This window comes from Solea senegalensis, linkage group LG9, assembly GCF_019176455.1.
Source record: "Solea senegalensis isolate Sse05_10M linkage group LG9, IFAPA_SoseM_1, whole genome shotgun sequence".
Classification (NCBI taxonomy): Eukaryota; Metazoa; Chordata; class Actinopteri; order Pleuronectiformes; family Soleidae; genus Solea; species Solea senegalensis.
In genome coordinates, this window is record NC_058029.1 from 6,681,666 (window position 1) to 6,695,728 (window position 14,063).

General features: G+C 41.2%; 1 protein-coding gene across 11 annotated transcripts in view; it reads right to left on the reverse strand.

Moving 5' to 3' along the window:
- Positions 1-14,063, reverse strand: part of adgrb1a (adhesion G protein-coupled receptor B1a) — a 123,867-nt gene that overhangs the window by 16,787 nt on the left and 93,017 nt on the right. For 9 of the 11 annotated variants that reach the window (XM_044033798.1, XM_044033800.1, XM_044033799.1 and 6 more), the window contains 6 exons: positions 7,965-8,068; positions 5,402-5,504; positions 5,162-5,312; positions 5,000-5,069; positions 4,669-4,735; positions 3,399-3,484 (listed from right to left, as the gene is read on the reverse strand). In XM_044033798.1, the coding sequence (XP_043889733.1) occupies positions 3,399-3,484; positions 4,669-4,735; positions 5,000-5,069; positions 5,162-5,312; positions 5,402-5,504; positions 7,965-8,068 (581 nt within the window). Of the gene's footprint in view, positions 1-1,881; positions 1,942-3,398; positions 3,485-4,668; positions 4,736-4,999; positions 5,070-5,161; positions 5,313-5,401; positions 5,505-7,964; positions 8,069-14,063 lie in introns of all 11 variants that reach the window. The other 2 variants (XM_044033797.1, XM_044033796.1) reach the window with 1 other exon arrangement.

The window sequence follows — 14,063 nt, forward strand, 5'->3', positions numbered from 1 at the left end:
ATTAGATAATCAACAAGCACCAAGCCAGAGCCAACCGCAACACATTGCTTCCCCCAATTTGGATTTGCATTCTTAACATGCCATGACCCATATGGAAATGCTTGACAGAGATTGTGGCTCAGTGCAATATTATGTAGAGGGAAATATAAGATCCAAGGTCACAGAGGAGTGGATCTCTAAAAGGTTATACCACGCGTTAGGTGAGGAAAGCACAAATGAATCCATAATGTTTTGATCCTGATGTGTGATCGTCATATTCTTTTTCTTTAAAAGTCTATTCATATTTTACATGGTACATATAGCCGTGTTTCAGTTTGGTACGGTACATATTATTGGCACCCTTTCCTTGGTGTACCAGAGCAAAATGGTACGGTATGGTGTGGGTGGAGCTACAACAGCTCCACCCACGACAGAACTCCCTTGCACTCCCAGCATCATGGGAGTGCAGTGTTAATTATCTTAACTTCACCTTTAAATCTTAAAAGGTGCCATGTGCACAATAATGAAACAAATCCCAGTGTGGTGTTGTCAAGCTTCTGTTTTGGTAAATGGTTTTCCAGACAGAGCAAGTAAGTCATTGTGTGGTAAAGACAGAAATGAGTTCTCAATGTCCATCTGAAGACAGTTTCCTCGTTTTTTCTTCCAAAGAAAGCTCGATGAATGACTTGTTCGATTTTACAGCGTACCGTTCTCCTTGAATATGTCAAATCGAAACCTTGACTGAAAGACAAGTCAATCATTATCATGTTATAAAAGTATTTGTGTCTCCATCTGGTCGCATTGAGGAGTTTCAGTTGACTCAACCTAAGCTGTAGTTCATAAATGTTTACAACTGACGTTGTTTATCAAACACGATAAACCGTTTTATTCCTTCTCACTTAGGGCAGTTACAGCACACGGCCATTAACTGGCCGGCAAGACACGCAGACTAGGGACGGACGGACATCCACTTCACATTACTGTTATTAGTGTTATTAGCTGATGTCACACTGGGAAAGGTGAAGGACCACAAGTTTGTCTCTGTTCTCTGATCTGGAGGTCGATTAGTTCTGCTTCATCCTCTCATTGAAATTGTACGTACGGGGAGTAGTAATATTTGGAGAGCGGCAAAATCAATGTAGTATGCCTCATGGCCTCTTTTTGTCAGAAAAGGTATCGACTGTTCCGTCGTTTCTGTATCTGCTTTTTGTCTGTTGTGTAGTTTCACTTGTGGCGACGCACACACCTTCCTGCTCCTTTTTAATCTAATAACTGACAGGAATCTGTCTCTATGAAGACCAATTCATCTGTATCCACCATTTATACAAATGTAAGTCATCAGAGACACACAGATAGAGTACTGACTACCTATCAACCATGCACACACACACACACACTTCATCCATTCATACTTCCATCTTCTACCGCTTTATCCTCCACATGAGGGATGCTGTGCCAATCTCAGCTGACATACGGCGATAGGCGGGGTCACACCCTGCACATTTTGCCAGTCCATCGCAGGGCCACAAAGGTGACAAACAATCATTCACTCTTACATTTCCACACAATTCAAATGATAAAAAAATATATACTATTACAGCAACTACCATTTGTTAGTGTTAAAAAAAGCTGTTGTTTTTTTGTAAGAGCATACTAGGAATGGAGCGGTTTAATGTGTTATGTCTATCCATCTAACAGGAAGTAGTAAAAACTGCAAGGTCAATAGTGAGATAGTGAGGTAAAGGCAGGAAATAAGAGAAAGCCAATCAGAGGTGATCGCTAAAGCATCGGCAGCTTTGGTGATGGGCAGGGCTGGTAGCCGTACATTAAGAAGAGGGTGGGATGGGCAGGTATTATCATTTTTATTATTATTATAATTTTTGTTTTGTTTTGTTTTTTTACCCAATCACTGATGACATGGGAGGGGGCTTCTGAGACTGATGTTTTCCTGATTGGAGAGCCCTGAGTGAGAGAGAGGGGATTCTGTGCAAAACTCAAACGTGACATTTCAGACAGCAAAAACAAGTACAGTTGAACAGAGAAATCATTGGAGAAAGCAAACATTTTGTTCAGAGAGAGAAGAGATAGAGAAGAGAGAGAGACAGAAAATAACATTTGAATGTACCAACTATGCCGATGGAGACAAAACAGCCCGTAAAGGGTAAAGGGGAGCAGGGTGCACAAGTGTGCTGCATTAACTATTTCTAATGACATTTTTAGGGTTTCACGTCACTATTTAGCAGTGATGATGCCAAAAAATGTCATTACCAAAAATAATAATAGTTATCTAATTGGGTTAAAAAATGTGCAAATAAAACATTTCGCAGCATTGCAGCGATATGCTGGAAAATGTGCTTAATATTACATCACGTCGGAGTAACACACAGCTTTTATCTATGGTGTTGGCCCCATACTGTAATCAGGCATGAGCTCATAACCTGTTTCAATGTATACCACAGTGTTAAAAAGGTTTAGGTATCACATTTTAGGGCTGTAATTGCTTAAGGTTATCATACCATCAGGATCTCATACTGTATTGTCCCATTCCCAATTTTAGAGAGTTATAAGGTGTCTTTGAATTGGGTATACTTTGGCTTGTGTTTGATTTGCTCTGGAAGAGCGAATTAACCACGCAACACGACATCACCAGCTACCACAAGGTATCATTTACACTACATTTAACGCTGTTTCTCCCTTCACCATGTACACTGTCCAGTTTGAATAACCCACAACTTTTACCTCAATCTCCATATCCTGACTCTAAACTCTAAATACAACAGCAATTTCCCTATTGTTGGGTTAAACGGGTCTATCGGTTATGATAGCGCCGCACCGGTTTCCCTTGGATCAGGCTTGAGTCAGGTCTCCTACCCTGCTTCCCTTTACGAGAAACAACCAAACAGGATTTAAAAAAAAGAAAAAGAGACAGATGGATTCACAGAGCTCTACATCGATAGCAACACCTGCAAACAAAGAACAGCAGGAGGAAAATGCAACACATTGGAAACTTAAAAAGAAAGCAATGAGATGAGTCATCTTGCTCAGTCTGTGAAGGACCAATAACCAGACACCCTTCCTCACATATTCTTGCCACCCTTCATTTATCTCTAATTCAGAGGCATCGATCATAGTCTCGGCTATATGACAAAAAACACATTGTCTTTGGGTCTTTTATCTTATTCTTGATTAATTCAGTCACATTCCTCTTTCTTATCTTTTCCTTTTTTTTCTCCCTCTGCTCCTCATCATTCTCCTGGAGTTAGAAATTAAATGTCATCTTTAGCCAATTTGCCAACGTCTAGAATAATGCCTGAGGGTAGTTTCAAGTAATGAGCCAATAACTGCACTTGTTCCTCCCCCCAAGACGTCAGCCTGGTTATAGGTCACTGTGTAAAATGGATGTGCGGTATAAGGCATACCCCGCCCTCTCCTTTAGTTTCATATCAGTAATGCCGTCTTTGGACACCAGTTTGTTAAAAACGAGAATCCCAATAACCATGTTAACCTGCGAAGAAGAGAAGAGGCACAGGATTAAAGCAGAGCAAACAACAGTCTCATTACTTCACAACATGCAAGCGCTACTCTGAGGACGATGGATGATGATGTGCATTCAAGATGATGGACACGTGCGTGTCATCACACGCACTCGCACTGTGGGCTCTGTGCTGCAAATTGTTAGCGTTTATCATCTTAAATGTTTTTGATCAGGCGCTCGATGAAGCGTGAGAAGTATAAATTGGATGAAAAGATGTGTTTCTAACGGAGTACATACATTTTTCAATATAGACAAAATCATTCATAAAATATGAGCTGTGTGGAATCAAAGGCACAGTTTTAGCTCTTTGAGGGTTCTGATGCTGTTGGGCTTCCAACATGGCTGACAACTGAAGAAGTAGCTGTTGGAGGTGGGAGCGGAGCACTGGGACATGAATCATCAAGTTCTGTGGATGGATTTGATTGGGAAACAAGGGCACGGTGTGATTGCAGCGAGGCTCCTGAAGGCACATGCGCCACTGCTTTACCTTTAGATGCAGGTAGAATTGCGAGGGGAGCTGAGGTGGCGATTATACAGCAGTAAGCAAAGGTTTGTTACGTAATTTTTTCAAAATGTTTTCAAAAGCGAGCTTCAAAATGCTGATGCACCGCCGCGTTTTATTTTAAGAACATAAAAAGTGGAAGAGAAACTAAACAGGGGGAGAGGGAAAGGAGAGGTATGAAGGTATATCAACTAGGAAAAGAAGGCAAGAGACAAAGGAACTTTGGAATGAAATAAAGGGAATGGATTGGTGAAGGAAAAGAGGGGATTAAAAGAAAAGAAGCAGGGAAGCAACAGAGGAAGTGAATGAGGAGAGGGGAAGGCAGGGAAGAAGATAGAGAGGTATATGGAAGAAAGAGAAGAGGGATAAATTAACAGAAAAAATAAACCTATTTGTTCAAAGTGTTCAGGCCATTTAAAATGACTATGGACCTTCAAGCGTTCCTTTTTTCCCACTATTATTTGTTGCTTTAAATACTTTTATTATTACCTTTATTAATATAAAGTTGGTGACCTAAAGTTTTACTGTGAATACAGGCACATGCAGATGAGATGTGTTTTCAAGTGGCCGACGTGGCGCCGCTAATTGGTCTGGTTTGGTTTAGTGCAGGTGTTGAAATGACAGATTAAAGATGACAAAAAAGGGGAAATACCAAGACAACAGCTGCAGCAGGTCCAACAAATGCATAAAGAAGACCTCCTTCCAGAGAGAGCCAGCAGCTACAAGAGAGGAGCAAGGGAAATATAGACAGAGTGATATGGGAGAGAGAGAAGATGTTGATGGGAGTTGCAAAGAGGAGGCACAGAATGAGGTGAAAGGTACGGGACCATATGTGTGACAAGAGCGGGGATGTAAAAGATGGATGAGACAAAGAAAGAGAGAGGTTAATTATTCTGCAAACATAAACCCCCATCCATGCATAATAACCCTGCATTAATTCTTAAAGAGGCAGATATATAGAACCTATAGAAAAGCATGCTTACTAGCTTGGTGTTCCATATCCCTTTGCCTTGGTGAAGCCAACCGAGATCGCCACGACAAGTGCAGGCAGACCTGGGATTTTGAATAAAAATCGACGTTAATGCAGGACAAATAAGACAGAGACCATGTGGAGGACACGGGAGACCAGCGGACAGGACACCCACCCCAACCGAGACACAGGAAACGCTTCCGTATGATGCGATTCCTGAGGCGACCCGTCACTGCCATGTACGACTGCCACGCCTCCGTCAGAACCCAGCAGAATGAAGACAGGAAGAAGAAATGGAGGAACGCTGCAATCAGGGTGCACAAGACCTGGAACATAAGAGAGAAAAAAACCACAATAATTAAATGACCATTAAATCAACACTGATCGTACATCTGTGACTCAGATTGGGGCGTACCTTATTCCGCGTCTGTGTCTGTCCGATGAGAATGAGGGCATTGGAGGATATGATGGAGAGGCAGAAGTTGATGAGGATGACTGAGCGCTCGGACCGAATGTACCTGCACAAAAACACAAGAGAAGACCGGAGTGTTACCTGTGGCCAAGATCGGGCTTTCAGTGATAGTATATTTCCTTTGTTTTTCATTTATTTCACATCTTTGTAAATGTTTTAATTATTTACTTTATAATATATATATATGTATATATACATACATATACATACATATACATACATATATATACATATACATATATACACACATATATATATACATATACATATATATATATAATTATGATCATGTAGTATTTTACCACATGATAATTAGATTCTATCTATCTATCTGTTCTATTTTAGCTTAATTGTCTCATTAGCACAGAAATAAACATCTGTTGTGGTTCCAATACTGGAATTTGCAAAAAGAACAAACTCTCACATCAACGATAACAGCTGTCTGTAGATTACGAGCACAAACAGCGCAGACGAGTTAGTGAGCATAGTTTATTTACTTATTTATTTTCTATTTGTATTCTAGTGTTTGCGTGTCACATTCAAAAATGGATAGTCTGCATTTAGTTAAACAGTAACATCTGCGTGTGCCAGTCCCTTCATACCAGGGCTGGATAACCTTTCCCTTTTCAAGTGCAATTCCAATTTTCAATGTGTAGTTGTATTTTTACATACTTTGTATTTAGTGCTTTTTATACCGGTCTGTGCGAATAATTCTAGAAGCATTTACTGATGAATTTGTCACTGCACAGACAGAATACTAAAGGGATGAAACAGGTGTGGGTAAACAAAATCCCTTTAAAGTCCAGAAATACTAAAAGAAAGTCCACAAGGGGAATTTTTCAAAGTCTGCAGCAGATCCTAACACACCTGGCTTTTTAAAAGAGAATGCAACAAGACACACTTTACAGATAACTACACTCACAAAACACATCAATGACTGATTAGGAAACTTGCCAAACCGTCAAAGACGGATTTGAACGTTCCCTGAAAGCCGCTGAAATCATTAAGATAGAGCAGAACGCGGTTTCACGAAAAGCTGCATCTTGGGTGTCAACTTTATCCGCTTGTCCTTGCACCACGCCCGTTTTTATCTGCACCTTTCCAGCTGTAATGATGCCAGTCATCACAACACTACACACACACACACACACAGGCCTGTCATTTACTCAACAAAAAAAAAAAAAAAATCATTTGTCACGAGGGGAATGTGCGACACTGCTGTGATGCTTGTCAACAGTGATACAGAACGGCTACGAGCGTTTCATTTTCCCCTGACTTTGACCTGACAGGCAAACAGGGAGAAGGGACATGTATTTAACCAAATGTTCCTACATCTTTAAATGTACGAGTGTATTTATTTAAATATGAATGCCCTTGCTGGTGGTGGTATACAGCTCTGAGGCTGGCGCTTTATGGGACAGCAGACATAACAGTGATGTCCTTGCAAGTGGTGCACTTTTTTTTATTGTTCGCTTAAATGTTCTGCACATACAGTGTATACCCGAGAAATATAGATGTGTGAATGTGTTCTTTTGTACTTGCCAGGGACAATAAATCCTTTTGTCCACAGTTTTATAACGAGACTATGTGCCTAAAATGGCACCTGCAAAAGAAGAGAATCACAAATCCTTTATTGATATTGGAAATTGGGTAAAAGCTCTTATTAAACTGAAAAGTATGAGCGGACGTGCATTTTCAGCTCCAGCTTCTTATCAGTGGAACGGCTTTCTCACTTAATAGGAGTTCAGCTTACTCCATTGCAGCTTTTTTAATGACTTCTGGAAAACTTTATTTTTCCTCTTGCATTTGTTGAGTCTCATTTGTCATCGTCTCTGATACATCGAACACGGGGGAAGTGTTGTTTTTCTGTCTTATTATCACTATGCACTTCAGCGTAAAGCGATGCAAACGTTCGCTGAAAGCCATTGAATGGTGACATTAAGTTTCATAGAGAATATATTCTTAAGATATATCATATTTAACTAGGCATAGATTATATGTTCAGTGAGAGTGAGCCTCTGTGTCTCAGGGTGGTTCAACCCAACCTAAAAAATAAAAAAATCCCTTTTCCTTTCCCATTTTTGCATATATAGACGGTATCTCATGTGGTCATTTCTGCCTGAAATGTGTATTTGAGCAAATCATTCATCATTGTTTAAAACAGAGAATGCTTCAATGAAAATTTAGAAGCTTCACTGTTACAAAGGTGCACTTGTAAAAGTCAGTGCTTCTCGGCTCGCTGCTCTCCTCTACTCGATTTTTGTTGTTCACAATTGGTGATGAAAAGCACAGGTAAACAAAAACCTTCCGCCGTTTATGACGAGGGAACAAGGCAGAGTCGACGGGCTCAAGTGTGCTCACAACAAGAGGCAAACGTTTTGTCAGGAGTCTGCAACCAAGATTACGCTTCTCATTTTGTGTCCTTGTTAGACGCCAATCTCAAAGCCTCTACGTTTGTATTGCACACTTGCACAAACTGTTCTTGATGAAAACCATTGTGTCTCACCTCCAGACAGACATGTAGATGATGATGAGCAGCAACAGCGTCAGTGAAGACACTCCACAGCCCACGATCAGCGTCACGGAGGGGAGTTGTGTCTTATCCATGTTCTAGAAAAACAAGAAATAGGGAGACAGAGGAAGAATGTGAAAAACGTAATCATGGTCAAAAACATCCAAAACATCATGACGCAGGCAAGGTTCCATCATGAGTTGGGGCCAAACCCAGTTAAGCTATCACAGCATAAACATTAAACCATGCTCAATTTAGAATATCCAATTAACATAACCCAAATCCTTGGATTGTTTTAGGGAGCAGGAGGATGGATTTCTGATTGTTTCAGCTTCTTAAATGTGAATACTGCTCCATTTAACAAAGAAATCATTGAAAGTGAATAATTGTTCTTTGTGGACAAAACAAGACATTTGAGAACATCATCATTTCCAGGTTTGACAAACACTGATCAACGCTTTCTGATATTTTATGGACGATTACTCGATTAATCGTGAAAAGAATCATTTGTTGCAGCTCTAGTCTCGATGTGGTCAAAGTGTTTGTAAGCTCGTGACAGGTAGAGGGACAGAAGTTCTGCTCGTGCAGAAAACACGTTTCAATCATTAGGAAAAAGAAAATGATACAGAGATCAGTATTAATATTGCAGTGGTGGCTGCAAAATAAATAAAACACGAGTGCTGATTAGTGGCAAACTACTGCTGACCAGACGAGGAGGCGGTCTCTAATCTATTCTGAGGATGGATTGTGTTCATGCAGCTCAGCAATGTGGACAAAATGTGTCCTCAAACCAGCTCCCAATGCGGTTTCCATGATTAGTCCACATTAGGACACAGTCGGGAAGCATTGGGACGAGTCAGACCTGCACGTAGCACGATCTGATGACAAATGTCAAGGTCTCGCTCACAGATACACGTGTGCAGACAATGTCAGGCGCTGTCAGCCGATGAATGCAAAACAGTCAAACTCCCTGATGGCCTGATTTGCTGAGGGCTCACCTCGTAACTGGGTCATCTGTGGTTGACACGCAGTGGACTACATTTTCTTCAACATCGTCTCGGTCTCTGCGAAGTCGTCAGTCGTGACCAGGATCCAGCAGATTACAGCTATAGTCTGATAACACTTTCTCCACATTCTAGGTGGAGAAAAGTCATCGAGGCATGATTCTACCGCAGCAGATTTACAAGTGCCCTCACACCACATTGAAAAACCTGGGTTCCTCTGCGCGGCTTCATTACGTGTTCAACGTCTGACCACGGCCAGCGCTGATGAGTGTGAATGGATTTATTTAGAGGTGTGATCGGCTGCACCTGAAATCACACCCAGCACCGGTGTCATGGTGATCTGTTACTCCTCAGAGTTCACATGTTTGTCCCCGCAGCCCAAGTGAGAATAGCTCAGCTGGTACACACTGGACTTCATGCTCATTACGTGTCATCACCTCATGCTTTTATCGTCCTTTCACCAAAGACCATACGTAACGAGTGGACTCGTATTCTTCTGGTTTGCTGGTTAAAGCCAAACAGGAAGTAAGACTATAAATTCTGTTTTACTACACAATAAAGTTCTCATTAGATACTGATTAGCCACCTTTAACTGTTTGTAAAATGGCCTGTGTTTGAATGGGAGTATATGGGAAAATGAACCTATGTCTTACTTGATTTACGACGTTTATGTTCCCAATCATTAGTTTTCAGTCTTCTTCAATAAAACATTTGTGAATTACGATCCCGTTTAGAGGAAAACAGCTGATAAAGCACGGCACGTCAGAGTGACTGACGGCTGGTATTGCAGTTGCCTGAACATTTTGTAAAACCTCAACACGGCACGAGGTATATTATCACAAATCTCACACCTTTAGAGTTTAGATTGGTCGACGTCACTACCAGTGGCCAGTCAACTTCTACAATAAAAATAAAAAAGTAAAAAAAACGTTATATCCCCAGGTCGTAAAACACTAATGCTTTGAAATCAAGGCCGTCTGTACTACACGGAAGCAAAAGAGCTGGCTGTGCATGCTGCGATGCATCTCATGAGTTCAAATCTTATACAAAACTGGTCGTTTCAACATCTATTATGGTGGCTTGATGGTTTGATAGATGTTAGCAGATAGTGAGTTTATACTGTGTATACTGTCTTGAAGACAAGAGTCAAGGCATGGGATGTGCTTGAGATTGACTGCAGTCTTACACACACACACACACAGCATGAATTTTTGAAGTTAGCATTTAGGTATCTGGAATGTCGACAGCTTTTTGGACGTCAGCTGCAGAGCAAGGTGACTTCAAGGTGATTCATGAATAAACTCAAATAAATAGAATTTCACACCTGAACACACACACACACACACACCAAACATGCTGAGGTAGTGATGTGTGTCAAGTCAAGGTCAGGAAGGCGAGCATGCACACGAGACGAGACGGACTTGCTTTCCTATCCTGACAAGCTATCGCAGCTTAGCACCATCCCCAAGCATCGAGCAGCAGACAGTGTCTCGGTTGCCGTGGTAACACGTTATTATGGCCTCAGCAGCTGCAGCAGGGCGCTTGGGTGTTGTGTAAGGCTGTGTGGTTTATGTGTGTGCTGCTTGGGATTTTTTTTTCTTTTCGCCATGACAAATCTACGAAGAAAGGCACAAGAATTCAAGAGGAAGATAATTACGATGATTAGAGGTTGTGGTACTAGTTTTGTCTTATAATGAATGTAGAGTTTGAAAGAAAACATGACGAACTTGCAAGGTGATGCTGAATCAAACCACAATAGGTCACAAATACACTTAAGAGAAGTGAAACAAAAATAATGCACAAAAACATCCCCTGTGCCTACCACCACGGCCTGGACTCTGATTGGCTGGAGCTGTTGCTGACTCAGCTTAATTGAACTGTGACATTTGAGCGAGCCCTTCTATTTGCATCTCTTTTATTGGAGACTGATGATTAACCATTGATTGAGATATCAAGTCAGAAAGTTGCAGAACTTGTGAAGAAAAGTAGTTTTTAAGACTTTAAGGTTGACCATGTGCACGTTGAGCGATTCATACGAGCCAACACAGCACTGTGTCTCTTAATTTATTTTGTCCGTCTTGCTCAAAATACAAACGTAAGTGCAATCGAGCTGCATGTGTTGCATATTGACCACCATTCATTGTCTTAGAGGAAAACAAATATTTAGTCTTTTCAGTCAAGGATCAGCAAATGTAAGTCATTAAACCATCCAAGCTTGGTTTAATAGTTAAAGTACATATAATTACAATAGCTGTACAGAAAAAAAACAAGTTTATTTTCCAACAAAGTAGACACGTTCCTCACCTCAGCAGAGAAACTGAGATGCTTATATCTTCTCAGAAACTACCAACAACTAAATGTCAGTCATCTGTTGCTTTTGCAGTCAATGAAGAACAGACTATTACAAGTCCATTAAAAAAAAAAAAACATTGACCTACATTTTCTCATGTAAAATACTTACTTAGGTTTATAACTAGCGTGTTTGATACAACTCATATTTAATATTCCATAATTCATGTAAACAAATGTCAGACCTGCTTTGCTTTTCAAATTCTTAATGGTTTAATATCCATTTCTCATATCACACCCTGTCTGTTGATCTTCTACACAGCAGAATGAACCTTGACCAGTTTTCCAACCATCCATTCTTAATGCTTTTGGTGTCATGAGCATATGAAGCGAGTTAGGGTGTGGTGAAGGGACAGGGAAAAAATAAGCTACACAGTTGGTTTGGGTGAAAGGTTAGTGGACATAAGGGGGTCCCCCCCCACCCCTCTCCATAGGAGATAATTGGCTGAGTTTATAGCCTGTCTTGTCTCCAGGTTTGATGTGTGCCGGGGCCAAGTTAATTAAATCTCTCTGATTAATCTGCACTGCAGCAAGTTCCTTCTCTTAAAAGCAAAGGAGGAGAAGGGGGGGGATGAGATTAGGTGGGTAGTGGAATGGAAAGACGTCTGCTGAGATGGACAAATTTTTACTTCCTTCTCAGCCAATGACTGGAAGTCTCATGCAGTGTCCAAACAAGAACACCACTATCTAGAATGGAGTGGCCAGACTGCATTATTACACGTGAGTAGAGGCAACAAACGCTCCGTCTACCACCACAGAGGAGGTGCCCAGGATGTCATTTCCTGCAGAGATCTATCACACGACGCCGCAGCCAATATTAGCAGTAAACAAATATGACAACAATCTACAGTGAAATCAGCTATAAACGAGATGAATAGGTGGTAAAAAAAAAAAAAGAACTCATCCAAATAGTAATCAAACACAGTGTCATTTATGTCCACAGTGCGACTCGTGAGCTAATCAGTCAAATACAGCAATAAAAAAAGATAGTAAAACAAATATGAAATATGTGATTGCGCTTTGGGTGTAACTGCTTATTGATAACTCCGTTGTGGAGGATTATCTGATATTAGGGTTGAAATGATCAGTTGATGAATTGATGACAATATACAGATGAATGATTGACCCACTTTCTTGCCGTTGGATTATTTTTTCACTACTATTTCAATTAAAATATCCCACTTATTAATCAGTCATAATGACAATCATCAGAGCAAATAAATGACTTGGCTTACAAGTGGCACCTGCAGATTTGAACCCAGGAACCCATATCTGAAGGACATATTACAGAAACTCCTCATATTTTTATTCATACTTTCTGCAAGTGGGTCAGACTCAGTTTGGCAAATTGAGAAACAAGGAGCCTGGCTCTGCTAGAAGGTCATAAACACATGTACATTTAGAAGTACATCTCTGTACACTACCCCCTAGATAGTTGACTACAACAAGACCCGAGCTTATTTAAGACTGCATGTAGATTAAACTAAGGAAACAGAACACGCCGATGGAGTATATTTCACACTAATCGACTCTCATAGATTTCAGTGGTAGCGTGACTTGATGTGTGGTATAAAAGGGAGTGTAATTGTTTTGAGTTTGCATTAAACATATGACTGGGAATGGGCTGCAAACTGTGTAGAGTAATGGCTGTGTAGAGGTGCTTCTCTTTGGCTTCAGACCAGTGGATAGCCACCCTGGACTCTGGTTTCAAAGCACAACTCCTTACCAGCTGAACTAATGGGGATGACACGTGATCAGGGACGACATTCTGTCCCAGTCCGTCCCTTCTGTCCCAGTCCGTCCCTGTCCATGGCCATAAGTAATACATTATAAAACCAAAGCTGCGGGCCGTACAAAATCTGAGTGTGGGCCATGATCGTGGGCGGACCTTGGACATGCCTGTCCTAAGCTAAGATGACAGCTCATACATACGAGACAGCAGACAAGCATATTTCAGATAACGGTCTCCTGAAGATGGCTGTACTGAATTTCCAAACTCCAGAGTTTCTTAATCAAAGGCAAATGAAACAAAGGGGACACTTACTACAGTTATCTATATTTGGTGCATCTTTAAACATATGCATAACTTTTAAACACATTTACCTAACCCATTTGTTTCTATACCAATGTGGACTCAAAGTTTGTCGATGTGAATTTGTCAAATCCTCACAAAACATTAAAAGCGGTACAAGAACATGCATTCTCTTTTATCTGCTCTGCCTTCAGCAGGCACAGGTGTAGCGGTGACAGCAAAGCTAAGGTTTGTGTGCATGTGTGTGTGTGTGTGTGTGGGGGCTCGCCTTTGCCTGCTGTGTATTTTTCTCCTTTCTCCTGTGAAAAGCCTGCAGCAAAAGTTGGACTGAGCAAAATGGAGGTGGCAGCAAGGGAGTAAATGTAGTCAGAACGAAGGACAGAGGGAGAGCTAAAATATAATGCAGTCTCAGAGCATGAAAAATGGCGTGATGAAATGACTGGGGAACGGGGAACAGAGAGATGGGAGGAGGAGGAGGAGAGGAGGGATCGGGGGAAGATAGGAGGAAAAAGGAGGCTGGGGGTGTTTGTCATGCTGGGGCTGTATGAGGCAGGATGCAGACAGAGCGGTCGAGCTATTTAGAGGCTTCTGTTTGTTGCGGTAGGTGTAATTAGCATGGTAGCCATGGCTGTCTCACGAAATAATGGAATGTGGGGGATGGGATGGCAGCACGAGGACGAGTGAATTGCCTTTTCATCCATTTCTGGC